Raw genomic sequence first — 27,044 nt, 5'->3', positions numbered from 1 at the left:
TGTTATATCTTTTGTAACTGATCTAAACGATTTTCAAAAACCAGACCATCAAAACCACCAAAAATCCTATAGACTTTCATTGAGGGGGTGAAAACTTTTATACAAAGAGACCTATGGTGTATGCAAAGCTTAACATCTCCCTACTTAAAAAACAGCTAAAATCAGCCTAAGCTAAATAGGTGCTTTGTCCGGTCTCCCAGGCTGGTTTTAAAGTGGTTTTGGCCACTTTTTAGCTGAACAGGCTGCGAGACCTGCTAAAAGACCAGCCAAAAGACCAGCCAAAGTTAAACCTAAAGCTATTTTCAGCTTAAACCAGCTAAGACTAGACAACCAGCCTAGGCTGGTTTTAGCTGGATTTTACTGGATCAACTGGTTTTAGCTGGTTTAAACATGTTAATAACTAGTAACTTGCTAATTGTGTTAGCAACATTCTATTAACATGCTAATCATGCTAGTAACATGCTCATAACGTGTTAATTGTGCTAGAAACACACTAGCAACATGCTAGGAACTTGCTAACAACTAGTAATCATGCTAACTGCTAGTAATTATGCTAGTGACATGCTAGCAACATGGTAGTAACTTGTTAATCATACTAGCAAAATGCTAGTAACTTGTTAATCATGATTACAGCGTACTAGTAACATGCTAATAATGCTAGAAACATGATAGCAACATGCTGATAATGTTAACAACATGCTAGTTACTTGCTAATCATGCTTGAAACATGCTGTCGACATGGAAATCAGGCTAACAACATGCTAGTAATATGGAATCATGCTTACAACATGCTAGTTACTTGCTAATCATGTTAACGGCATGCTACCAACAGGCTACTAACATGTTAATGTTAATCATGCTAAAAACATGCAATCAACATGCTATTCAGGCTACAAACATGCTAGTAACTTGCTAATAATGCTAACAACATGCTAGTAACTTGCTTATCATGCTAGAATCATGCTATTAACTTGTTAATCATGCTAACAAAATGCTAGTAATATGCGAATCATGCTAACAACATGCTAGTAACTGGCTAATCATGCTAGCACCATGCTAGTTACGTGCTAATCATGCTAATTATGTTAACAACATGCTACCAACAAGCTAGTAACATGCTAATCATGTTAAAAACATGCTAGCAACATGCTAATCAGGCTATAAACATTTTAGTAACTTGTTAATAATGGTAACAACATGCTAGTAACTTGTTTATCATGCTAGAATCATGCTATTAACTTGCTAATTATGCTAACAACATGCTAGTTACATGCTAATCATGCTAAGAACATTGTAATCAGCCTGTAAAAATGCAAGCAACAAGCTAATCATGCTAAAACATGCTAACAACCTGCAACACCAACTTTCATACTTTTGCAACTGCTTCAAACTTGTAGGCCAGGCTGTGTTTTTGTAACTTATTGGCTGTGTTTTTGTAACTTTGTAATTGTTGCGTTTTTAACATAAACTTGTGTGTATTTGACAGTTTAAGTGCAGCATGACATGAAAGAGAACGTAGTTTAGTACTCACATGCCATGTGACAGCTGCTTTCTGTGCACATGCTTCGGATATGTACGCTCAGAAAACAATATCAGTGCAATAGACGTGATAATCAAAACCAAACACGTTTTTTGGCAGAGTATCTGAGGTACAAACTCTATTCTGGAAAGGGGGTGGGGAACAGCAGCTCGTTTCTATTTATAGAGACATGCCCAAAAACAGCGTGTTTCTGCTTCCATTCAAAATAGGCATTTTCAAAATGATGTAATAAATGATCTGTGGAGTATTTTGAGCTGCAACTTCACAGACGCATTCTGGGGACACCAGAGATTTACAGTATATTATAAAAAGGGGCATAATAGATCTCCTTTAAAGTAATTCCTAGGTTCCTAGTTTACCTCAGAGTTTTTTCCAATTCACAACCGCCTTTGCTTCTATGCTAATTCTTCTCCCTTTTGTTGTGCAATGCTTCGTCAGCTCGTCTTATAAGCATCTCACCCTGAGAAATGACTCAGTTCCTTTATCATCTTTATGCTGATGGTTTTGTCATGTTGCATATCAACCCCTTGACCTTGCGTGTTGGTGACCTCAGCAACAGGGCAGTCCTCTGATCTGATTCATTCAGACATAGTCACAAACTAGAGGGACAGTATCGTCCTGTTCACCATATGGCACATGCATCTGTCATCCGCCTCGCACTGCAGCGGGGGACATGAAAACGTGTCCCTCTTTGGCCTCTGTAGCGTCTCTCACTGCTGGATGCTGTACAAAGCTCACAGTACATGCAGGGTCTCTGCCTCTTAACCTGCCTGAAGTCACAATTAAATCAAAGTGGACCCTCTTTACTTTCTTAATTCATAGTCATGATTTTTTGCTCGAGTCATCAGTGTCCATGTTAGTCCCAAGAAAACAATGTAGTAACTGATTCCAACTCAGAAACGTGGCTCTTTTGAGTGATGTCAGCTTGGCTGGAAATAGGGGTGTGCAATATATATATAGTCTACGATAATATTGTAAATGTTGTTTAAATGATATACGACTTGACATTATTGAGTATATTGCAAATATTAAACAAAAACACATCCAGAGAGTGCACGAATACACTACATGATATGGGTTAGACTTCTGCACAAGCACATTTAGAGTTTATGCTTTTAAAAAGTGATTCACTCTATTAAAATACATTCAGAATTCCCCTAAAATTCAAAGGGGAAAATATGCTCCGGTATGACTTTTGTGTCTTTTATATTTATATCATCTGATAGAGTACAGTTTTTTTTTCTCCAAATGTCAGTACGAGTGCAAATGTGATATTGATTTTATTAAACAAGAAGTTAATATTATTTGACTTACATTTTAGACACAAGATGCTGTTTTTGCTCTTTAAAAATAGTTTCAAACAAAGCCACAGCAGAACTGTTTTGCATCTCTGAGCATCAGGCAGCCGTTTGAACGAATTGGTTGAATGAATGACTCAGTGACTCACTCATGCAGTGATATGCGTTTATATTTAAAATGTTTTTTCTTTTTCCCCAAAATAATTTCAAATATAACTATTGAATAAAATACCACCACAATAACGTAGTCATCAAGACATTGTCTAATTATCGTTATTGACAAAATTTGAGAAAATATTGAGATATACTTTTTTTGTTATTATGGCACACCCCTAGCTGAAAATTATTTTAGCCCTCAGCTACTATTGCATGCTAATACAGCTTTTCTAAAATCTTGCACAGTGAAAAGTTAACAATAATTTATTTGATAAATGATATATTTAATAATAATAAATCTGTGTTTATAAATAATAATGCATTTATTTATGCTGGTTTGCTTTCACAGGAATAAATTCTATGTTAAAATATATTCAAATAGAAAAAAATAGTTATTTTTTAATTGTCAAAATATTTTACAGTATTCCTGTTTTACTATATTTTTCATCAAATAAATGCAGCCTTTGGTAAATAGCATTAGAGACTTTTTTAAAAAATATATTTATTTTAATAAAATAAAATAAAACGTATTTAATAAAAATTGTAACTTTCGAACGGTAGCATATATATTATTATGTTTATATGCATATATTTATTATTAATAATAAAACATTAAAAGTTGTTCCACATACCAAACACAATTTTAATTTGTAATTATAAAATAAATATCAAATATTGATATATGCATGCACATATGAATCGATTGCAAGTCCTACCCTAGTAAAAATTAATATACTAAAATGTATTTAAAATACATTTATTTCATGCTAAATATTCTACAAATACATTTACATATTAAGGTACTTAATTAAAATACCCTGCAATTGTACTTTTTTAGTATACTAAACTGATATACTTAAAGTCTGATAAATTGGAGGAACTAATTTTGTACTTAATGCACTTTAATTGTGCAAAAGTAGTGCTGACGTCAAACTAAAGATGTACTAAAGTATATTTGATCAAGTATATTTCAGCAAGTATACTTCAGGTACACTTTAAATATCTTGCATTTAAAGATTATTTAATATCACTCATTAACAGTGATATTAAAACACATTTTAGGCTTAATATTAAGAAATGTGCATTGTGCACAAGTAGTACTCTAAATAGTTTAATTACAATTTTTATATCAGTAAATTTGGGTGGTATATCAGTAGGTATGTTAATAGATTTGAACTATACTTAGTATGAAATAAATGTATTTTAAATACATCACTTTTTGTTGAGGAAACAACCATTTTGTGCTTCAGTCAACATTTTCTGCTTGAAAAACAGGCTGTTTTTGGAGGGAGGGCTCTCATCTGATTGTACGTCAATGAGTTTGCAGGGACATCTCTTACTTCTTTTTTCGTTCAGTGGACAGACAGTGATAGTGTTGGGGGTGGGTGATCATTACCGGAACAGGATGGCAGGCACCCCACCCCCTCGACATCCTTAACACACTTTCCAAAAAAATGAAAGTGTGCCATCCCCCAACCTGCTTTCTATTCATGATCTTGCCCCCAAGAGAACACACACACACCCTCCTCCTGCTCCAATACAGAAAACCCCATCTTATTTTAAGCCAATACATCTGAGAGGCCATCTGCGTTATACAGCTAATCCTTCACAAAGTGCCGCCTCTCATACGTGAGTATATGGGAGAGGGGGGTGGACTGGAACAGCCTCCACAGAAACGAGGTCTGTGTCTCCCTCGTCTTTCTTATCTAGCGCACTGATATTCCCCCCGGCAGCGAGTGCAAGCGTGCAGGAGTGAGCAGGATGTGTAGTGTTACTGGTAGAGCATGGTGCTAGCAACAGCAAGGTCATTTCCCAGGGAACGCATGTCTCATAATACGCACCTGAAATTCATTGTGCATAGAAGTGTCTGCCAAACGCAGTGATGTAATTGTCGAATATTGGAGCTGTTGGATATTTCAGTCCAGCTTTTGTTTAACATCTTGAGACTGACTGGCTCTGTTCCAAACCTGGTGAGCTGTCATTCTAAATAAAAAGGCAGCCACTCTGTATCATATGAAAAGCGCTTAAAGGAGAAGTCCACTTCCTAAACAACAGTTTACAAATAATGTGCTCACCCCCTTGTCATCCAAGATGTTCATGTCTTTCTATCTTCAGGCTTAAAGAAATAATGTTTTTTGAGGAAAACATTTCAGGATTTTTCTTCATATAATGGACTTCATTGGTGCCCCGATTTTGAACTTCCAAAATATAGTTTAAATGCCGCTTCAAAGGCTCTAAACGATCGCAGCCGAGGAAGAAGGGTCTTATCTAGCAAAACAATCTATTTTTTTTTTCAAAAATGTTAATTTGGATACTTTTTAAGCACAAAAGCTTATGCAGCACAGGCTCTGGGATGCGCGTCCACGACACTACGAATCACTTCTAAGTTCATCGTCTGTGTACTCCGGCTCAGAAAGGTAGAGTATGGCGAAAAACTCCATCTTATTTTCTCCTACAACTTCAGAATCTTCCGACATCGTTGTACCTTTTTGTTTGTAAACAGCGTTTGACTTATTGGCACTTCCTTAGTCTTTGCGTGTTCGCTTTGTAAACACTGGGTCTGTAGTTCCACCTACGTTCCATGTGACCTTTCGACATGATTCAATAGTACGTAGTGTTGTTTACACACATCCCAGAGCCAGTGCTACACGACCTTTTGTGCTTAAAAAGTATTAAATGTTTTATTTTCCGAAAAAAATAGCAGATTGTTTCGCTAGATAAGACACTTCTTCCTCGGCTGGGAACGTTTAGAGCCCTTTGAAGCTGCATTTAAACTACATTTTGGAAGTTCAAAATCAGGGCACCAATGAAGAAAAATCAATATTATATAGGAAAATATATATGGAGAAAAATCCTGAAATGCTTTCCTCAAAAATCATAATTTCTTCACGACTGAAGACATAAAGACATGAACATCTTGAATGAGGGGTGAGTAAATTATTTGTAAATTGTTTTTCTGAAAGCATGTGAAAAAACGAGCTGCTCAGATTTCACTCCCCCTGTGACGTAGGACCTAATAGTTTATTAATAAATATGTGACCCTGGACCACAAAACCGGTGTAAGGTAGCACGGGTATATTTGTAGCAGTAGCCAACAATATGGGTCAAAATTAGCCATTTTTCTTTTATGCCAAAAATCATTAGGATATTAAGTAAAGATCATGCTCCATGAAGATATTTTGTAAATTTCCTACCATAAATATATTTCAAAACTTAATTTTAAAACTTAATTAGTAAAATGCATTGCTAAGATCTTAATTTGGACAACTTTAAAGGCGATTTTCTCAATATTTTGAGTTTTTTGCATCTTCAGATTACAGATTTTCAAATAGTTGTATCTCAGCCAAATATTGTCCTATCCTAACAAACCATACATCAGTGGAAAGCTTATTTATTCAGATGGTTTTAGATAGTGTACAAATCTCAAATTTGAAAAATTGGCCCTTATTTTACTTGTTTTGTGTTCCTGGGTTAGATACTGAAAATGTTTAATTATATTGGACATTTTTAAAATACAGTTTTTGAGACTTTAAGTGAGTTATATTTATAATCAACATTTATCTTGCTTTGCTTGCAGTATAATTATTAGATAAATGTTTTCCATTATAGTTTGATACAACATTTAAGCCCAAGAAATAACTGTACAGGTATGCTTATCCTAAAAAACAGCAATCATTCTCAAAAAAAAAATCACAAATCATTTCATTCAATAAACTGCACTTTAATTAAAACAGCACTTAAGACATTAGTAGTCTATACACTGATAATGTTAATAAAAATAACATTTTGCAATAAAACTTTGTAGAAATAGGAAAGATGAAATTGGTCTGTGCAATATGTCATAGGCAATGTAATATGAACGATTTTATTTTAAGACATTAGTGTTTTCTCTCATTTTAGCAATGGATTAAGTCACTATGTAACAGTAAACAAACATACTACTAGAGCATGTAATATTCATATGCTCAGAGTTACACTGCAATGCATTTAAATCATTTGCATTAAAGGAAGTGAGTGGAATACAGTGCAGTGTTTCATTAATGGTTTGTTGCTTATGTAAGGTTCATTACAAAGCATAAATCAAAAAGTGGAAGTACAGTCTTGATAAAAGTAGTTAAACTGCTCAAAGGCATCAGGTGGAGACAAGTAACAACAGTCATTTTACAGGGTTATTTTTCTAAAACCTGCAAACCCTTCATTGTATAAAAAACACATTCTGTTACGTAAGTGTTCATGTAGCATCGTAACAGTTTTTAAACTGACAAAAATTAAAAATAATAATAAACATAAGGTAAAAATTAATTCTTCACGTCATTATGTAACATCAGAAAGTTAAAAAACAAAACAAAGACAGTCTTCAGGTATCACAACAATATGACAAAGTAAAAGGCAAATATGAAACTTCATGGCATTGACAGTAATACAAGTTTAAGCAGTGATAAAACAGGTCGTAGGTTGTGTCTCTTTCTAGCATTTACTAATCACATTTAGAATATTAGCAGGCATCTTCACTAACAGGTTAAAACAGTGCTTAACATCAACATTAGGTTCAGTGTTATTATCAAGGTTTAAAAGCAGAATAAAGACATTAGGGTCACGAAAATGAGCAGAATCAATTTCTGCACACATAATACGTAAACCAGTCACACTGGATTAAATGCCACATACTTTGTGAAATTATTACCAGTTTACACAGAAATATGTTCTGCTTGTGTTTTTGAATTAAGATTACTGAGAGAGAGGTACCCAACTTTCTAAATCCACTAGTGTTGTTTTTCAGACCATTTGTACTTTGGTCATTTACAGTGCTATAACTAAGAGGTACCTGCTACATCAGTTAAGGCGTTTTGCTCACTTCAAATTCACTACCACAATAATTTATCATTTCTGATTTATAGAAATCAAAATCAGTTTGACCTGTTTGATTTGAAACAACCAACTCTGTCAGTCAGTAAGGACAGGAATGTCAATCTCAATGCCAGACATACGGGAGCGTGTGGAATAGCGGTGCCCGGCATACCTCTGTGAGGGGGCATAGCTTTGAGATGGGGCGTATCCCTGAGAAGGCGCGTAGCTTTGAGATGGAGCATAGCTATATGCTTGTGAGGCTCCAACTTCGGAGCCGTAACCATCAGGGATGGACATGTGTGGCATGTAGACGTGGGGCGGCATTGGCTGTGTGGGTACAGGTTGAGGGTAACCCTGTGCCGGGACAAAAGCGGGGGCGTCCAAAACAGCCGGAGGGAAGCTCTGGGGTATGTATGTCACAGGAGAAGGCAAGCCGTTGGTCATGAGGGGCTGTGCGGAAAGGCTGTGGGTCATTGGGGGCTCTTCATGTAGAGGTAGCCAGAAGGGTGAAGGCAGTTTTTTACACATGCAATACCACATAAACATCAGAAGAGCGGCTAGGATCAGACCGCCAGCACTGCCGATGGCCACATACACCGCAAAGTCAACGGCAAACAGATTATCGTAGCGCTCGTTAAGGGCACGCGTGTGGAACAGGAACCAGACGGAGGGCGGCATGGCGATGGCTCCGCCTAGAAATAAAAGCATCCCAGCGACTAGATGGCAGCCTGAGCTGTTGACCAAGCAGCGGGAGTTCTTGATGTCGTCAGGAGTTTTGGAGCAGCAAGCCGTTTTACACATGCCACATAGACAGAGAAGAAGAGCCAAGCTGGAAAACAGCAGACCTGTGGAGAGAAGAGGCTGATGTCAACAGAATAAATGTCCTGGAATTTGGCACAAATTGGATGAATAAATCAAAAGCAGAGTTGTACAGTTAATCAAACTCCGATATGGGCTATCAGTGAATAGTGTCAGTGAATATAAACCGCAAAAAGACTGCTATTTAATATGAAGTAGATGTGTAAATGAGCGGCACAGCTTGTGGTGTTTCTAGCAACTGCTGTCTCACTATATGGGCCATTCTACAGAACTGCTGCAATGGAAACATCTTGAAAAAAAAATCTTTTTCCACAAATTTTGTATGTATGTAAATTGTATAATATCTAAAGTACACATTTCTAGTAATTCTGCAGTTAATTCTCATATTGTTTTTTAAGGAAGTTTTGGAATATTAGTCCTCTCCTCAAATTTGTCACTACTAAAACACAGTAATATATAATTTAATAAGAAGGGTTACATTGACCTATTAGGATTTTGCTTACATCTACATTGTAAATATATTTGCTTCTATTTTATAAAAATATTTTCAAAGGTAAATCAATAACAGTTACAACTTTAACGATATTTCAAGTGTGATTTATGAGATTTGTATTTTGAATCCAATTTTTCTTTGTAAAAGGCAAAAAATTGATCATACTGATTTCAAAGTTAAGGATTCATTAGTTTGAATATACACTGAACCAAAAACTATCATAACATCTTGTTGATAATTCAGTATGCTTGTTTTTTGGCATAACACCCCATGTTTCAGTAGTGACAGTAACGTTTTGGTAGCAACCACATCATCACATTACTAAATTGTAACTTGCATACTACTAAAACATACTAAAATACTAAACATTTTGTTTATTTCTCCTAAATAAAGGATTACATGTTCCCTTTTGTCACTAACGAAACAATGATGACATGTTTTGGTCGTGACTGTTACGGTAGTGACAATTTTATGACATAACACCCAAAAAAAACCCAAAGACGTCACTACTGAAACTTCACCAAATGTTTTGGTTGTGACTGTTACGGCAGTGACAATTTTAGATACTTTTGAACCTACCATCAGCACATGGTTAGCTAGCACAGTTCTGAACAGCTGTACACATATTCCATAACTTTTAGTTTTTATAACACCCAAAAACGTGTTTAATTATATAAAAATGGTGTTCGGTAGTGACATTCTTTAAAGTTATACACAGATTTTTCATACTTTTGAACACATTTCACATTTGCCTCAAAATTATATGGCCTATCTACTCACCATGTAGCTATGAGAGAGAGTGACACAAACATTTCATAGATGTAAGGGTGTAGTTAAAAATCAGTTTCAGCCAATGGACTAAAATATACACTGTTTCAGTAGTGACATAAAAATGACACACTTTTTTTTTTTCTTTACATAAAGTTTCATAATTTACAAAGAAAATATAAAATAAATATTTTTAACTTCACTTAAAAAAAAATCAAAAAGATAAAAAAAAAATAATGGAATAAAATGCAAAAATTATTTCAATATCATTTTCCTAAGTTGAAATGTAGGGGTTAGGGTTTGGGACAGCCATCTCTCAATTGTAAGTACTTTCTAAATGATGATTTTATATATATTAAGCTTACTGATATTTTAAACATTATTGTGGGTTTGAATAGATAATAAAAGGATCTTAGTAAACATTTAAGGTTTCAATACTAGAATCTAAGATTTGAATTCTGTAGAATGGCCCATATAGGACACTACATACGAACTTCCTTGAACCCACTGAACCCATCATGAGCACCTACCAGCAGGTAAACAGAACTGCAGCAGTCTGAGGTCCAGCTGGTCTACTTTTGCGTACCAGTCTGCATCAAAGTAATAGCAACCCGAAGAACCATCTCGGAGCACACACTTGGTCCACAGGCCGTCGTACACGGTCACATTTTTGGCATTGCGGTTGAAGGTGAACAGGCGGGTGGTTCTCCACTGGGGAATGAGCGTGGCGACCATCAGACCGCCCACCGAGAGTATGGCGATGACGAAGGCGAAGGCATTGGTGGCGTGAATGTCACGGCAAGACATGGCTGGAGGCAGGAGAAACTGTTATCTTTTGGGGGAAAAGGGACACAGAAGTACATTTTTAGTCAAGTTAAAGAATGTAGAGGGAAAAAAAGTTACATGTTTTGAGTCATTTGCAAAATTTTCAAATAGAAAACAGTTTTTTAAATAGTAAAAAAGTCAAAATCCCGTTTAGTGATGACTGCATTGCTTAAATACGTGCCCTGTGTGTATCAAGCGTTAGTGTATTTATCTAAGTGTACAGTGTATGTAGGCCACAATAAATGTCTGTGTATATATACAATAGGCATGTGTACTGTTTATATCGCTGTGTTTACAATAGCTGTCAGACAATCGCATCTCTGTCAGGAGTTTCTTGCTGTCTCTATCAGAAGCGACTTAAAGTTACATTTGTTGTGTTTTCACGAGCTCGTAAGCTCATTACGCTTTGTTTTAATTCCAGGTGTGGTTTAGTTATGATTCATTCAAAAGTATATGCGAGCGCTAACAAGCTAATCTCAAGCTAACGGCTAACATTACAATACAACCTGTTGCGCTTTAGTTTCATTCGAGTGACGCTGTCAGGATCAATATATCGCACACCTACCTGATTAATAGTGAGCTTTAAACGATTCTTGTAGTGATACAACCGTCATTTTCTCACAGAATCGGTGATCTGTCCGGTTTCGTCGTGTAGTGTTGTATTTACGAACTCTTCGGGAGCGCGCACAAATTCACTGAGGCGGGGGCGGTGTGACGTCACGTGCGCGCTCACTTAATGTAAAATAAATAAACACAGCCAGGATAATTATTACAATTAACAGTGCGAACCATAGAGTGACCTTTAAAATTACAACTCTGTTGGTAGTTGCAAAGACACAGTCTGTGTGGAGCTTCGTCTCAACTAAAGCAAGTATTTGAGAGCCTCCAGCAAATTATAGTCAAAACGTTCATTTTCCACTGTTGCTCATAAATGTCTTAACTGTTTCTTCACAGTAAGCTAGTTGTGAATAGGGTAGTCATATTTTTTAAAGTCAGATTCTGTATAAACAATCTAAATCTTTTGGGTAAAATTAATTCAAACAACAAAACTAACATACTGTAACAAACTGTGAAATATTAAACAGTTGTATAGGCCTACAAATATTGTAATTAGTTCATTTAGGATTTTTAGGCACAAATTGTCTCAATAAAAATGTGACTTGGTTTATTATATGTGGTATCTGTCTCTTATACAAAATGAACAGCGTTTCTCATCAGGCTCACTAAGTGTTATGTAGGAGTATTTGACACATATGAATCACATCATTTCCTCACATTCTTTCCCTGTAGGAGGAGGTTCATGTGCACATGATTTATCAGTCTCCTGGTTTGGACCCCCCAGAGGACTTCATTTCCGCAGGTATGAGACATTTTCTCATGTTTGGGATCAAAGGATTGTGTACACTTCCAGTCAAAAGTTTTTGAACAGTTTTTAATGTTTTTTTAAAGACGTTTCTTCTGCTCACAAAGCCTGCATTTATTTGATTCAAAGTACAGCAAAAACAATCCATTTTAACAATCCATTAAAATAACTGTTTTGCGAATATATTTATTCTTGCGATTTTAAAGCTGAATTTTTAGCATCATTACTCCAGTCACATGATCTGTCAGAAATCATTCTAATATTCTGATTTGCTGCTTCAAAAAACAAACAAACAAACAAAAAAACATTATTATTATGTTGAAAACATCTGAGAAGAATTTTTTCAGGTTTTTTTGATAAATAGAAAGTTTAGAACAACAACATTGATTGTAACATTACAAATGTCTTTATCATCACTTTTGATCAATTTAAAGCATCCTTGCTAAATAAAAGTATTAATTTCTATAATTTCTTTCCTAAAAATAAAAATAAAATACTGACTCCAAGCTTTTTGAATATAATGTTACAAAAGCTTTTTATTTCAGATAAATGCTGATCTTTGGATCTATTCTATTCTTCAAAGAATCCTAAAAAAAAGTACTTAACTGTTAAATATTTATAATAATGATAATACATTTTTTTAACAGCAAATCAGCATATTAGAATGATTTCTAAAGGATCTTGTGATACTGAGGACTGGAGTAATGATGCTGAAAATTTAGATTTGATCACAGGAATATATTATGTTTTAAAATATATTCAAATAGAAAACAGTTATTTTAAATAGTAAAAATATTTCGAAATTTTATTGATTTTGCTGTACTTTGGATCAAATAAATGCAGGCTTGGTGAGGAGAAGAGACTACGTTAAAAAACATTAAAAATCTTACTATTCAAAAACATTTGACTGGTAGTGTATGTAGCATGAGTACTATAAATAAGGGCTCACATGAGATAATTATTAAAGCAGAATGAATTAGTTTTGTATGCATGCACTTAGAGCTTAACTGTCCATACTGATAGTTAATATTTGTTTAAGTTCATCTGGCAGAGTCACCGTTCCAGAACCCTCCACTGCCCAGTGCTGCCCTCAGAAGGAAAAAGAGACAAGTTTGTATACAGTCTTACAACACTTATGGCTCATGGTTTGTGTTTGTGGGTGTGTGTATTTGTTAAGCTTTGACTATCTGATGTGATTTTAGTGCTGTTGAAAGTGCTGCAATCTTTCTGTTTCCTCTGTCTCTTTCTTTTCCTCCCCTTCTCTCCTACTCTCATGAAACATTTACAGCAGAGCTGTATGGACTATTTATGGCACTAATGTATAGATCAGCAGTTTCTCAGCAGTAAGCATGTTTCACATGCTGCGGGGTGATGATATGATACAAGTTTATCACTAGGATTGGGAATCAAGAATAGTTCTAGTTCAGAATGTGTTCGCCTTTAAAATAGGTGTGTTTTGTAGCATGGCAGCTGGTTAGAGCTGGTTTAAACTGGTCCATAGTTGGTCCTGAGCTGGTTATAAGCTGGACATGTGCTGGTCCTAAGCATCTAGCTCCTGCTCAGAACCAGCTCATGATCAGCTTATAACCAGCTACCATGCTACATAACATAACCAGCATATGCTGTTTTTTTTTCAATATAAATTATATAACAGCATGTAATATTAAATAATACAGTAATAGTTTGATTCTGTCGTTTCTAGAACATGATTTCTACTGATGTTGATGGAAGTCTTTAACAAAATATAAATAAAATACGCAGTATTTGCATCAGTGCCACATAACAACGCAAAATGATATATTGCTTTTTGTGATTAAAGGCCATTTTTGATTTATTACTGTTCCACTTATATCTTAAATCATCTAACAGGCTGGTGAGAGTATTGAATGCATTAAGAATTGCTTTCCACATTTTGTGTGTTGTTAATTTCTTCTTAAAAACTAAAATAGATTGTTTGTGGAATCATAAAGTAACAAGATTCCTTAATTAAAATTTGATTCAGAATCATTAAGTAACTACAGGAAAATCACTCACTGTCAAATTTCTCACACAGATATTGCGCAACCCACGGAGTGTTGCAGATGAGACCAAATACATAGAGCTGATGGTCATAAATGATCATTTGATGGTAAGATGCGTGACAGTCCAACATATTATTAACCAGTTTATCATTGTTTTTTTTTCTTATGTCTGTAATGCATTCATTAATGTATTTACATAATTTTTTCCTAGTACAAGAAACATCGCCTTTCCGTTGGACAGACAAATAACTATGCCAAATCTGTTGTGAATATGGCTGATCTGGTAAGTTGCTAGTAATATACAGTACATTTAATATTTTTAGGGGTTCAAGCACATAGTGCTGAAACCCTATATTGTAATTGTTAGAATGGCCAAGGATCAGCAATCTCCACTTAAAGCTGATTGGGCAGACCAAAACTTGGAGGGATTGTAGTACTCACACCATCTACAACGTGACCAAGGCTCACCCCAATCGGCCTGATGGGGACTCTACAGTGATTAAAAGTACGAAATCTCTCATAACTCCAAACCTGTTCGTCGCAGGCTCAAGTGTCTTATGTTGTTGGAATCCTTGGCCTGATTTTACGAACAAGTCCTAGTCCTTTTCATCTGATTGGAAGCAAACCAGCGCAGCGAGATTCTCTGGAGAGTGAATATCAATAGTTATTAAAAAAAAATTGAACTTTCGACTCAGAAAGGGATGCCAGAACATTCTAAAGGGACCGCTGCCTGCACTAAAACAGCTACAACTTTTGAATGAGATAACATCGGCAAGCTCACAACATATATGTAAGAGCTAAATCTGAGGTCACATGAAAAAAGTCGCAGAGCTTGGCCACTTAATAAGAGGAAAAAAACATAAAAACAGCCATAACTACGCAACTGTTTGTGTTATTGACGTGAAAATTGGTACGCATCGTCTGGGTCCTAAGTGCCACAAGTGGCTGTAAGGACATTTGCATATCTAAAAAACATGACCGCCATAGGCAGATTGACTTTGAGCACCTATTAGACAAGGTTAACGGAGGTCAATTGGAACGAAGCTTTCACTGTAAAAAACAATTTGTTGAGTCAACTTAAAATAATTTGTAACCTGGCTGCCTTAAAATTAAATAAAGTTCAGTTAACTCAAAAAAAAGTTTATTTGAAATTTTAAATTATACTAAGTGACAACTTAGATATTTGAGTTGAATCAGCTTAAAAATTTTAAGGCAGCTTGGTTACTTACCCATCTGTTAAGTTTAGCAAACACAAATATCTAAGTTGTTGCTTAGTACAACTTAACATTTCAAGTTGAATAAACTTATTTTAGTTGACTGAACTTAAAATTTTAAGGCAGCACGGTAATTATTATTTTAATTAAATTCAACAAATTCTGTTTTTTATCTTTTAAAGTGTAGTTCTGTGACCTACCTTTGCAGACTTTGGGAAGCTATAACAGGGTAGTTTAGAAAAGAGCCTGTCCAAATATACCCAAAAGCCTATAAGGCCTAACAAAAACTTCAAGAAACCTGAGCACATGCGACAGGTGATTCTAAATAAGCATGCAAAATTTTAAGGAGATTGAACCACAGCTGGCACTATAACAGTCATAAACGTTAAAACATCATATTTTTTACCTGTATTTGCCAAAAATGTTTTTTTAAATCATTGATTTAGGTGGTTACATGCTCAGAAAATAATATGTAATTTTTTTTTATGTTTAAATGCTGTAAAGCGCTTGAACCCCAGTAATCGCTGCTTGCAGCTATATTTCTTTTATTAATTTGAGTGATATAGCATTTCTTAGGCTGTAAAGCCATTAAACAGATTGTATTATAACTCCAGAAGGCTGATCCGCATCAGTTTCCCAAGACAAATAGATCTTGTGCAGTCTGACAAGTCACGTCATGAGCTGCTTTATCTGCTTGTTTGTCAGTCTGTCTGCCCTTGACAGTCACATAAACATCCCTCCATTTCTCTCTCTCTCTCTGAGAGACCATTGGCATTTATCTGCTTCAGCCTGTTGTTCAATATGTCAAATTGAGGTCTGGAACGAACAACAAAAAACATTGTGTGTCCTGTGGATTCAGATTTATATGGAAGAGATGCAATTCTTCATTCACCTGTTGTTAATAACATCATTTTTGTTTATATCTGCAGTACTTCAAAGAACAACTCAACACTAGAATTGTCTTGGTTGCGATGGAGACGTGGGCTGCAGACAACAGGTTTAACATCAACGACGATCCCATGGTGACATTACGAGAGTTTATGAAGTACAGAAGAGACTTTATTAAAGAAAAGTGTGACTCCGTTCACCTTTTCTCGTGAGTTATCAAGAAAACATGCATGTTGCAAACATCAGGTTTTTGATAGAGTGAAACAGCATTTCTAATCATCATTTCTAATCCAGGGGCAACCGTTTCCATAGCAATTGGGGAGGAGCCTCATACATGGGCGGAGTCTGCTCACTCACTAAAGGAGGCGGAGTTAATGAGGTTTGTGGTTGTGGTTATGATTAATCAACTAGCTAATCAACTAATTTCTAACAGTTTTTTTTCTTTGATTCCACTGTTAGTATGGAAAGACTGAAGAAATGGCTATAACTCTCGCCCAGTCTCTTGGACAAAATATCGGCATCTTTTCTGATAAGAAACGTATTTTGAACGGTGAGTGTTCTCGCTTCCCATTCTCACTTTTTTATTTTTCATGTGTGTGCTTTGGCAGTAAACACAGGAGTATACAGACTCATAGTTTGTCACTGTAATCCATCTTTCCCTCACAGGGGAGTGCAAGTGTGAAGATAAATGGTCTGGCTGCATAATGGATGATGTTGGGTAAGTTTCTAATAAAGCAGATTTCCCAGATTTCCTAACACACATACATAACTCGCTTAAGTTTTGAGACCCTATTGGAAATGCATATTAGTCTTACTAAAACAGCCTGTCATGCTTTGTGCTGAGTCTGTGTTTCTGTGTTTTGTTGCTTAAATAATGTTAAATTAAATGTAGTCAAAGTAACAGTGTTTGAAATTTGTGCCCGTCACTGATCCATAACACTTTCTGTCACGTCAGATGTTGTTAAATGGCACCCAGTGAGAAACTTTGAGACAGATTTAAACACTATTTTTACATGAATGTCCACAAGGTGGCAGTAAATAATTTGGCTTCTCAATTCATCTGTCTCAGTGCTTACTCATAACTGTGTTTTCATTTTCAAGGGAGCCTTACAGACTGTTGATGGGTGGGTAAATTAGCATTACAATCTGTGAGGGTGAATCTCACAAAACCTTCCACAATATGCAGATTTCACATTCACATTTCACCCTAAAATCAATTCTTATTACTGCAGTGTGCCAAAAAATAACTTTATTGTTATCCTGTATTTTTATATACATATATATATATATATATATATATATATATATATATACACACTACCGGTCAAAAGTTTTTGAACAGTAAGACTATATTTACTATTTCAAATAACTGCTTTCTATTTGAATATATTTTAAAATGTAATTTATTCCTGTGATCAAAGCTACATTTTCAGCATCATTACTCCAGTCTTCAGTGATCCTTCAGAAATCATTCTAATATGCTGATTTGCTGTTCAAGAAACATGTATTATTATTATTACGGTTATTACGGTTATTATTAGCAAGGATACTTTAAATTGATCAAAAATGATGATAAAGACATGTGTAATGTTACAAAATATTTGTATTTCAGATAAATGCTGTTCTTCTGAACTTTCTATTCATCAAATAAATCTGAAAAAAATTATACTCTGCTGTTTTCAACATAATAATAATAATAATAATAATAATAATAAAATGTATTTTGAGCAGCAAATCAGAATATTATAATGATTTCTGAAAGATCATGTGACTGGAGTAATGATGCTAAAAATTCAGCTTTGAAATCACAGGAGTAAATTACAATTTAAAATATGTTAAAATAGAAAACAGTTATTTTAAATAGTAAAAACATTTCACAATTGTATTGTTTTTGCTGCACTTTGGATCAAATAAATGCAAGCTTGGTGAGCAGAAGTGACTTTAAAAACATTAAAAATCTTACTGTATAAAAACTTTTGACTGGTAGTGTATATTTACATATAATTATATATTTAAAATCGTAAAATATTTATGAAATTATTTTTATATAAATATTATTGTTATTAGTATTATTACTTTGTAATGAATCATAGTATTGTATGTTGTATAGACTTATGCTGCCTTAAATTTATTTTTATCTTATTACAGTAATAAGAATCACAATTGAACTTATAAATATGTATTTCATCTTTTGATATTGGGGTGGAATAGGACACTTTTGTAAGATTAACCTATGAACTCCTGTGTAAAATTAGAACATGAAAAAATCCTCAAAATGTCATGAGAAAGTGTTATTGGTCATTGTAGTCCAATTTTCTATGTTTGGCTCTCCACTGTTGACATTTCACATGTGGATTTTGACATTTTAATGTTCATGGTTCAAATTTGCACTGGATCTTTTTTTAGCAATCTAATATTCATAAACAGCATTTGTGAGTGTCAAACTGAAAAACTGTATTAACAGAATAGCAAACGGCAACTAATTAGTAGATATGCTTACAAAGTCAGAAATGTATACAGTGGCCTTTTGAGAAATGCTGATGTGAGGTGATCAGATACGTGTGACGCAATAGGTGTTTGTTCATGTCATAGTGTGCGTCTGTGTGTGTTGGTTTGTCTTTATCCGTGTGTTTTAATACCTTTTGCGTTTCCCCTTGATCCCGAATGGGACAGCAGGTGAGCAGACGCTTGGCTGTGTCATGCTACTCGCTCGTGTCCTGTCGACCGGTCAGCTGCTGAGTCACTTCAGCCCCTCACTCCATCTAATAGCATTATGGCCTCAAATTTATTCTATTAAGAGAGCGATATGGCAGAAGCTGCATTGTGTTGAAACATTCTGCAGTTTCCTGTGTGCTCACGTTTAGACTGGTTTTTGATTCGGCTGATAGCTCATAGTGGGACATGTTTCGTTAAAAGAGGATTAGTGGGCTCCTCTCAGTTTAAAGGGGTCGTATTATGCCTTTCAGTCTAAGGTCTTTAAGTATTTTCTACCTTCTAGAATTAAACAGGCTTTTTTGGATTTGCTGTCAGGTCCAATATTATGATGCCGTTTTAGTGCCACGGGGGGGAAAAAAATCAAAGATTACGAGATTAAAGTCGAAATTATGAGAATAAAGTAAAATTTTTCGATAATAAACTCGAAATACTACAAGAATAAAACCGAAATATTATGAGAATAAAGTTGAAATTACGAGAATAAAGTCTAAATATTATGAAAATAAAGTCTAAATATTTCGCAATAAAGTTGAAATATTACAAAAATAAAATAGACTCCGCCCCTGTATGAGGCAATTCTAAAAAAAATGTAAGACTTTATTCCCGTAAGTTTAGTTTTTGGTTTTTTTTTTCCAAAATTTCAAAATTATTCTCTAAATATTTTGACTGTATGCACAAAATATTATGACTTTAATCTCATAATTTTAGTTGTTTTTTTTTTTTAATATAAAAATATAGTTTGAACTCGCCCATAATAAAATGAAAACCTTTCTGCAAAAAAAAAAAAAAGAAGAAGAAGAAGAAGAAAAAAAAAATCCAAATAGCTGAACACCATTTGACATCCTTGTGTTGTGGTCATAACTATGAAGATTTTGTAACTAGCTATTTTTGTTGCATAGTTTCAAAAAAACATTCTATTTAGAATCTGGAGGCAGTTTCGAGTTCCAAAACTTGCAGTATGTAACTCTTCTATTCCACAAGATCAAGGAATATTCCATTTTTTGTGATATGACCCCTTTAAAGTGTTTAAAACTGTCTGCAGTCATTCACACTCAAAAGAACAGAACGATCATGATTTCATGCTAATGCCAAATGTCATAAAGCCTGTGTGACACACACACAGTCTAACTCTAATTACAAAAGTCTGCTTTTATAATACAATCAAATCAAAAGTGACCGACATCTGTCATCTGATGTATAATGGCTTACTGACAGGACGTTAGCTGAAATTCACACCAACACTCTCAGTGTGTGTTCACCCTCTGTCTTGCTGTTTGCTTAGCTTCTCAAATAAGACTTCTTCTCTTCACAAGTCATGTTTCTAAACACATACTGTATATATATGAACAGCTTTTACACAACTCTTCCTTTGGACCTCCAAACTAAAATACCATGCGTAGAAGATCAAAAAATAAGAGAAAAAGTGTTGTAATCACCACACTGAGCTAAGCACTTTCTCACTATCAGGAGAATATGAGACTATTGGGACAAAAAGTCCAAACTTCTGAGTATGAGAAAGTCCTCTGGTTTGTTTTTGATATAAATGTATCCATCATTTCCTGAAAGCTACAGCACACTCTCACGGCTCATGTTATTAACACTAGTATCAATGGCCTTTCAGACAGACACGCTCATGTCGATCTGTCTCTCCATTGATGGATGTTTTGAGAAGTTTTTTTTCCGTGCAGCCTGCATGTCCGATCTGATCCACTAACAGTGTTAATGTGGCAGGATGTTTTGTGTTCTCTGTTTTCCCCCTTTAAGTGTGTCTTCCTGCTGTTAACAATCCTGTGAAAATGTCTGCAACACTTTAAAATTAATTACCCATGCTCAAGCAGGTAAGACAAGGTGCCCTGATATTCCAGGAACACACTCAGCGTTTGGTAAACGGAGAGTAACCGCTCACACCCGGCATAATGTGAGATATGCACTTATTGATTCTCAGCCTCCAGTTAAGGCTTCCTGAAACTGCATTGTTGCAGATTGTTACAGATTGGAATAGTGCTTACTGCTTCGGAATGATCTCTGCAGGATATTGAGGGCAGCGACCCGGCTGATACAGGCTGAGGAGTGCTCAGCGTTCTCGTATGATTTGAGCACTGCCACACCTCTGTGTTTACAAGTGGATAAACTATGATTTGCACTGAAGGGAGGGTGTAGTGGATGTATAGATAGAAGAATGAGGAAATGAAAGCTTTTAAAGTGTCATCAGAATTAGAGGATTCACCTAAAAAGAAAGAGTGGTTAGGTGTTTCATACCAGGGGTTTCCCAAACTAGGCTTTGTGAACTGCAGGGTGTTCATATGAAAAGATATAAAATAAATAAATAATATTTCCATTACCATATTTTAGTGCATGATTAAGAATAAGGCGTTTATATGTGACCCTGGACCACAAAACCAGGGTCAATTTTGTGAAATTGAATAAATAAGCTTTCCTTTGATGTGTGTTTTTTTTAGGATAGGACAATATTTGACCTAAGTACAGCTATTTGAAAATCTGGAATCTGAGGGTGCAAAAAAAATCTAAATATTGAGAAAATTGCCTTTAAAGTTGTCCAAATAAAGTTCTTAGCAATGCAAATTAATAATCAAAAGTTAAGTTTTGTTATATTTACGATAGGAAATTTACAAAATATCTTCATGGAGCATGATGTTTACTTAATATCCTAATGATTTTTGGCATAAAAGAAAATTTTGACCCATACAATGTATTGTTGACTATTGCTACAAATATACCCATGTGACTGGTTTTGTGGTCCATGGTCACATATGTGCTTTATAAGTACTAATAAACAGTCAGTCTGCTAGTAATATGCATGCTAATAAGCAACTAGTTAATGAGATTTGGTTCCTGAAATAAAGTGTTACCATAAATACTTTTAAAGTAAACATTAAAAACACTAAAAAAAGAACTTGACTTGCTTACATAAGCAAAATAGAAAAATAATTAAAAATTTAACGTCATGTGACTATTAACCAACATCAGAGAACTGTGAACATGCATATTTTTAAACTACTGATATAATAAAGTAAAATCTCAGGTGGTACTTCAAGTAAATATTTTGTGTCAAAATGCATTCAAATGACAAAACAGTTTGGGAAATCTCTTTTTAGGCCATAAATGTCTTCAATAGAGGGTTTGGACATCACGATTTGGTCAGTTACCCAGATGCATGACCATATTTGCGATACTCGGATGTAAACAACAGCATGGATTGCACGGTTAACGCACTATTGAATATGTTGTTCTGCTAATTTATGGTTTGTAAACCATGTGGAAGCTGCTAAATTGTATAGAGGACTTAGTAAGCAGGAAAGAGCGTAATATTTTGACAAACTAAAGGTAATAGGTGGTAAAGATATGTACAAGCAGTAGTAATTAAGATATTAGCCTAATATTTCACCTACCTGACGGGAAATGATAAGAACAAACACAAATGTTGTCAAGATTCTTTCCCTGGAAATCCTTGTTCAGTTTGGCCAATCACAAACACTGATTGTTCCACAGACAGTTTTTTAGACTCTTCACCTTGATGTGTTATAGCTTTTGGCAGTCTGTAGTACTTTAAATGTTTTTCCCCATCCAACCAATTAGTGCAGCCCAAAATATGACAATAATTGTCCATTTTCACCAGCAATAATCAGCAAAATATGCCAGTTTCGCTTGGTTCAATGGCATTGTTTACGTTCACTGCCCTAATGTAGATGTGAATGCAATCAGCGATTGTTATTTATCTATAATGCAATACACAACACGTCCACTATATTGAAAAGGTCAAGATCTGGGGGAATTGACTTATTCTTACAACCTATTTTTAAGAAATTTGGTTGCTGTGGCTCTTGTGTTTGTTTGTATGGTGTGTTTTATTGTTCTTTGAGTCCTGCCCTCTGCTGGTCAGTAGCCACGTAACCATTTCCCCATCTAACCAGATTGATGTTTACATTTAGCATGACAAGTTCACATTAATCTTGTTTTCTGTATTTTTTAGTAATAATTTGCCCCCATTAGATTTGTTTTTTTTTTCACAGCAGTGACCATGTTTACATGAACTTTTTGGCAGCTGCCATTTCCCAGTAATAATGATAAATGTTTTTTATTTGCGAATGGAATATCCACTTGCTCATTTACATATGCATATGGACAAAGAATAACAGTTATGCGCTTTACAGTATTTCCACATAGGCATTGTGGGGAACGAATTTGCACATCTTAGTTTATTTGTAGTATGATTAGCATTTAAGAATTGTTTTTAAAATAAATGCTAGAATACCTCAATCAGAAAACTATATGCATGTAAACATGGTGACTGTGGTAAGGATTGTTGCTTATTGGTTTAAGCTCAATGAGACTTTGATTAGCATTACAAACACTCTTTTTACAGTGGTTGTGTGAATCAAAGAGGGTGGAAGTAAAGTTAGGCAGTATGACTCTAGTGCTTTGTGGTTCTCTCTAACAGCTTCTACTTACCCAAGAGATTTTCTGACTGTAACGTGGAAGAGTTTCATGATTTCCTGAACAGTGGAGGTGGTGCGTGTCTCTTCAACAAACCTTCAAAGGTAAACCCACTTCAGTTCTGTCTGTGTGTTCATAGCAGTCAGTTTCCTTAATACGTCACTAAACCCACAAAAAATCTGCCCCTACAGAACTCCAGAAAAAACGGAATTTCACAAAAATGTTCTATATATATGCTAGTTTAGTGTCAGAAAGATTTTAAGGAAATTCATATTTTTAATTCAGCAAGAATGCATTGAATTGATCAGAAGTTAATGTCATAAATGTAAATATATCTATATATTAAGCAGCACAACTGTTTTCAACATTTTTTATAATAAGATGTTTCTTGTGCACAAATCAGCACATTAGAATGATTTCTGAAGGATCATGTGACATGATGCTGAAAATTCAGCTTTGCATCACAGGAATAAATTACACTTTTAACATATATTTAAAGACAAAACAGTTACTTTAAATTGTAATAGTATTCCGGAATATTACTATCCTTCCTGTGTTTTTGATCAGATAAATGCAGCCTTTCAGTCACACTTATTGTCTCTTTTGAATTGCATATAAAAACATATCTCTGTGTAATAATAATAATGCAATAAATGAACAAATAAAAATGTGCAAAATAACATAACTATTCTGTTCTGTTCAGCTCTTGGATCCTCCACAGTGTGGAAATGGTTTTGTGGAGGCAGGAGAAGAGTGTGACTGTGGCAGCCCAGCCGTGAGTGATCTTACATCAACATCATGATCACATTAATCTGACACTGCTTATGTAATGTTTTTTTCTGTCTTTCTGCAGGAGTGTGCTAAAGAAGGAGAGAACTGCTGCAAGAAATGTATGTTGACTCAGGGAGCCAAATGCAGTGATGGTCTCTGTTGTAAGAACTGCCAGGTAGGCGCTGAGTTGTACAAGAAAACTCTGTAGCCTTCTGTTTGTGTGTGTGTTTGACTTTTAATGATCATTGTGCTGTCTCTGTAGATGGAGTTTATGGGCGTACTTTGTCGTGAGGCTGTCAATGATTGTGACATACCTGAAATGTGCACTGGAAACTCCAGCCAGGTGAGGGCACTGTTATGTGTATATCAAAGAAGTCGTTTACCAGAAAAGAACATTTGCGGAAAATTTACTGACCCTCAGGCCATCATCCAAAATATAGATCAGTTAGTTTTTTAATCAGAACATATTTGGAGAAATTTAGTGTTACATCACTTGCTCATCAGTGGATCCTTAGCAGGGAATGGGTGCTGTCAGAATCAGAGATCAAACAGCTGATAAAAACATCACAGTAATTCACATGACCCCAATCCATAATTTAACATCTTGTGAAGTAAAAAGCTGTGTATTTAAGAAACAAATCCATCCTTAAGATGTTTTAAACCTCAGATCATTGCTGTGTCCTCTGGGCATAATAGTGCTTTCTTCAGTAAAAAAAAAAAAAGTTGCCTCCTCAGAAGCAGAAGAGAGATATACACAGATCAAGCACTATTTACAAGTGACAAGTGCAGCTTTTCAATACACAAGACATTAGTGTTGTGTTGACTACTTGTGGTTTAGGATTATATTTTTATCAGCTGTTTGAACTGACTCTGACGGCACCCATTTACTGCAGAGGATCCATTGGTGAGCAAATGATGCAGCAGATAAATTTCTCCAAATCTGTTCTGATGAAGAAGCAAACTTGGATATTTTGGATAGTCTAAGGCTGAACTATTTTCATTTTTGGGTGAACTATTCCTTTAATAGCAATTGCCTGTGCTTGGAATGCAATGCTGAATGTACTGCATATTATTAAAAAACACAGTATTTTGAATGTGAAATGTTTTGATCAATATGCCCCATGATGTATTAAATTTAATGAAAAGGCATCCAGTTATCATAGAAAAAATGTTTTTTGCACATTAAATCTGCCATACCAGCTATTTAATAGTCTGGCAGTCACTTGGCAATTAAGATATAGCTTCTGATTCAAGTCAAACACATTGCATTTTCAGATACAGTATTTCATTCAGTGTGCTCTAACTTTATATTGCACATTTCTGTAAATCTAGTAGGTCATGCTAGTGTTCTATGCATACATAAAATTCACATATCCTACAAAACATGGTATATATGTTGCATACAAAGTTTGTCTAAAAAGAGTAGATGGTGTGCCATTCTAAACACGCTTTTAAGTGTTAAATTCTATATTCTCCACAGTGTCCTCCAAACCTGCACAAGATGGATGGGTACACATGTGAGAAAGACCAAGTGAGTTTCTATATATGTGACCCTGGACCACAAAACCAGTCATAAGTAGCACAGGTATATTTGTAGCAATAGCCAACAATACATATGGGTCAAAAATATTGATTTCCAAAAATCATTAGGATAGTAAGTAAAGATCATGTTCCTTGAAGATATTTTGTAAATATATCAAAACTTAATTTTTGATTAGTAATATGCATTGCTAAGAAAACTTTAAAGTCAGTTTTCTCAATATTAAATTTTTTTGCACCCTCAGATTCCAGATTTTCAAATAGTTGTATCTCACCTAAATATTGTGATATCCTAACAAACCATACATCAACTTATATATTCAGCTTTCAGATAATGTATAAATGTCAGTTTCAAAAAACTGACCCTTATGGCTGGTTTTGTGTTCCAGGGTCACATATATCAAATATATATATATGAAATAATCTGATTTAATACTTATTGTTTTATATTATTTTGATATGTCACTGTAACATATTTTTCTTAACTTAAACTCATTTTAGGGAAGATGTTTCAATGGCAGGTGCAAAACCAAGGACAGGCAGTGCAAATACCTCTGGGGAGAGAGTGAGTGACAGCGTTATTTTAGTATTATTTATAAGCCATTATGTTATTTTTTTTTTCATTTTACATTTTATATTTAATTTAATTTAATAATTTTAGCAATTTTGTTATGTGCTTTTTGTTTGCATTTTTATTAAAGTTGTTAGTTTTTTATTGATTGTTTTTAATATTTTAATGTGTTTATTTTTCTATTCTATTTGGCATAAATTTATTTTATTCAATTTAGTACCTGAACATAGTTACTTCAGTTAGCAGTGCTAATGTAATTATGACTATTGTGACGTTTCTGTTTCTAAAGAAGCGACATCGGCTGATAAGTTTTGCTATGAGAAACTCAACATTGAAGGCACAGAGAAGGGCAACTGTGGACGTGACAGAGACACCTGGATTCAGTGCAAAAAACAGTGAGTTTGATGGTCGTACCACACTGATGAAAAAGTTAATAAATAAGATTAACAGGTTTTCTATACCACAAAAAGTGCATGCTTATGTGTATTATATATAATAGAAATTCCTACAAATTTCAGTGGACTTTTTGAGACTTCATGCTTAAAATCAATAATTTTTCTAGTTCATTATGGGATTATCTTAATTTTATGTACTGTAGCTAGTATAAAAAGTGTGCATGCATGTGTTTATAGGGATGTCCACTGTGGATACCTGCTGTGCTCCAACATTTCTCCTGCACCCAGACTAGGAGAGTTACAGGGGGGTTTGACATCTTTCTCTGTGGCCCAGCACAGCGCCTCACTGGACTGCAGGTACACAG

The 27,044-nt window shown here is 34.9% G+C and overlaps 2 protein-coding genes across 3 annotated transcripts in view; one reads left to right on the top strand and one right to left on the bottom strand.

Moving 5' to 3' along the window:
- The window catches only part of adam22 (ADAM metallopeptidase domain 22), an 81,504-nt gene that overhangs the window by 31,706 nt on the left and 22,754 nt on the right, over positions 1 to 27,044 (top strand). For both annotated transcript variants that reach the window (XM_051132249.1, XM_051132248.1), the window contains exons 7-22: positions 12,038 to 12,107; positions 13,150 to 13,220; positions 14,164 to 14,238; positions 14,343 to 14,414; positions 16,275 to 16,441; positions 16,528 to 16,612; positions 16,693 to 16,783; positions 16,900 to 16,951; positions 23,408 to 23,507; positions 24,107 to 24,178; positions 24,257 to 24,349; positions 24,437 to 24,517; positions 25,655 to 25,705; positions 26,215 to 26,278; positions 26,574 to 26,679; positions 26,917 to 27,036. In XM_051132249.1, coding sequence (XP_050988206.1) covers positions 12,038 to 12,107; positions 13,150 to 13,220; positions 14,164 to 14,238; positions 14,343 to 14,414; positions 16,275 to 16,441; positions 16,528 to 16,612; positions 16,693 to 16,783; positions 16,900 to 16,951; positions 23,408 to 23,507; positions 24,107 to 24,178; positions 24,257 to 24,349; positions 24,437 to 24,517; positions 25,655 to 25,705; positions 26,215 to 26,278; positions 26,574 to 26,679; positions 26,917 to 27,036 — 1,370 coding nt within the window. The remainder of the gene's footprint in view (positions 1 to 12,037; positions 12,108 to 13,149; positions 13,221 to 14,163; positions 14,239 to 14,342; positions 14,415 to 16,274; positions 16,442 to 16,527; positions 16,613 to 16,692; positions 16,784 to 16,899; positions 16,952 to 23,407; positions 23,508 to 24,106; positions 24,179 to 24,256; positions 24,350 to 24,436; positions 24,518 to 25,654; positions 25,706 to 26,214; positions 26,279 to 26,573; positions 26,680 to 26,916; positions 27,037 to 27,044) is intronic.
- On the bottom strand, positions 6,695 to 11,468 carry cldn12 (claudin 12). Its single transcript, XM_051132253.1, has 3 exons — positions 11,313 to 11,468; positions 10,453 to 10,754; positions 6,695 to 8,687 (listed from the first exon to the last, which is right to left on the bottom strand). Exons 2-3 carry the CDS (start codon positions 10,727 to 10,729, stop codon positions 7,939 to 7,941), a joined length of 1,026 nt encoding a protein of 341 aa, XP_050988210.1. The 5' UTR covers positions 10,730 to 10,754; positions 11,313 to 11,468; the 3' UTR covers positions 6,695 to 7,938.

Source organism: Labeo rohita, chromosome 16 (genome assembly GCF_022985175.1).
Source record: "Labeo rohita strain BAU-BD-2019 chromosome 16, IGBB_LRoh.1.0, whole genome shotgun sequence".
NCBI lineage: Eukaryota > Metazoa > Chordata > Actinopteri > Cypriniformes > Cyprinidae > Labeo > Labeo rohita.
Note: the sequence above shows the minus strand (reverse complement) of the source record. Positions and strands in the feature narration are given on the sequence as shown.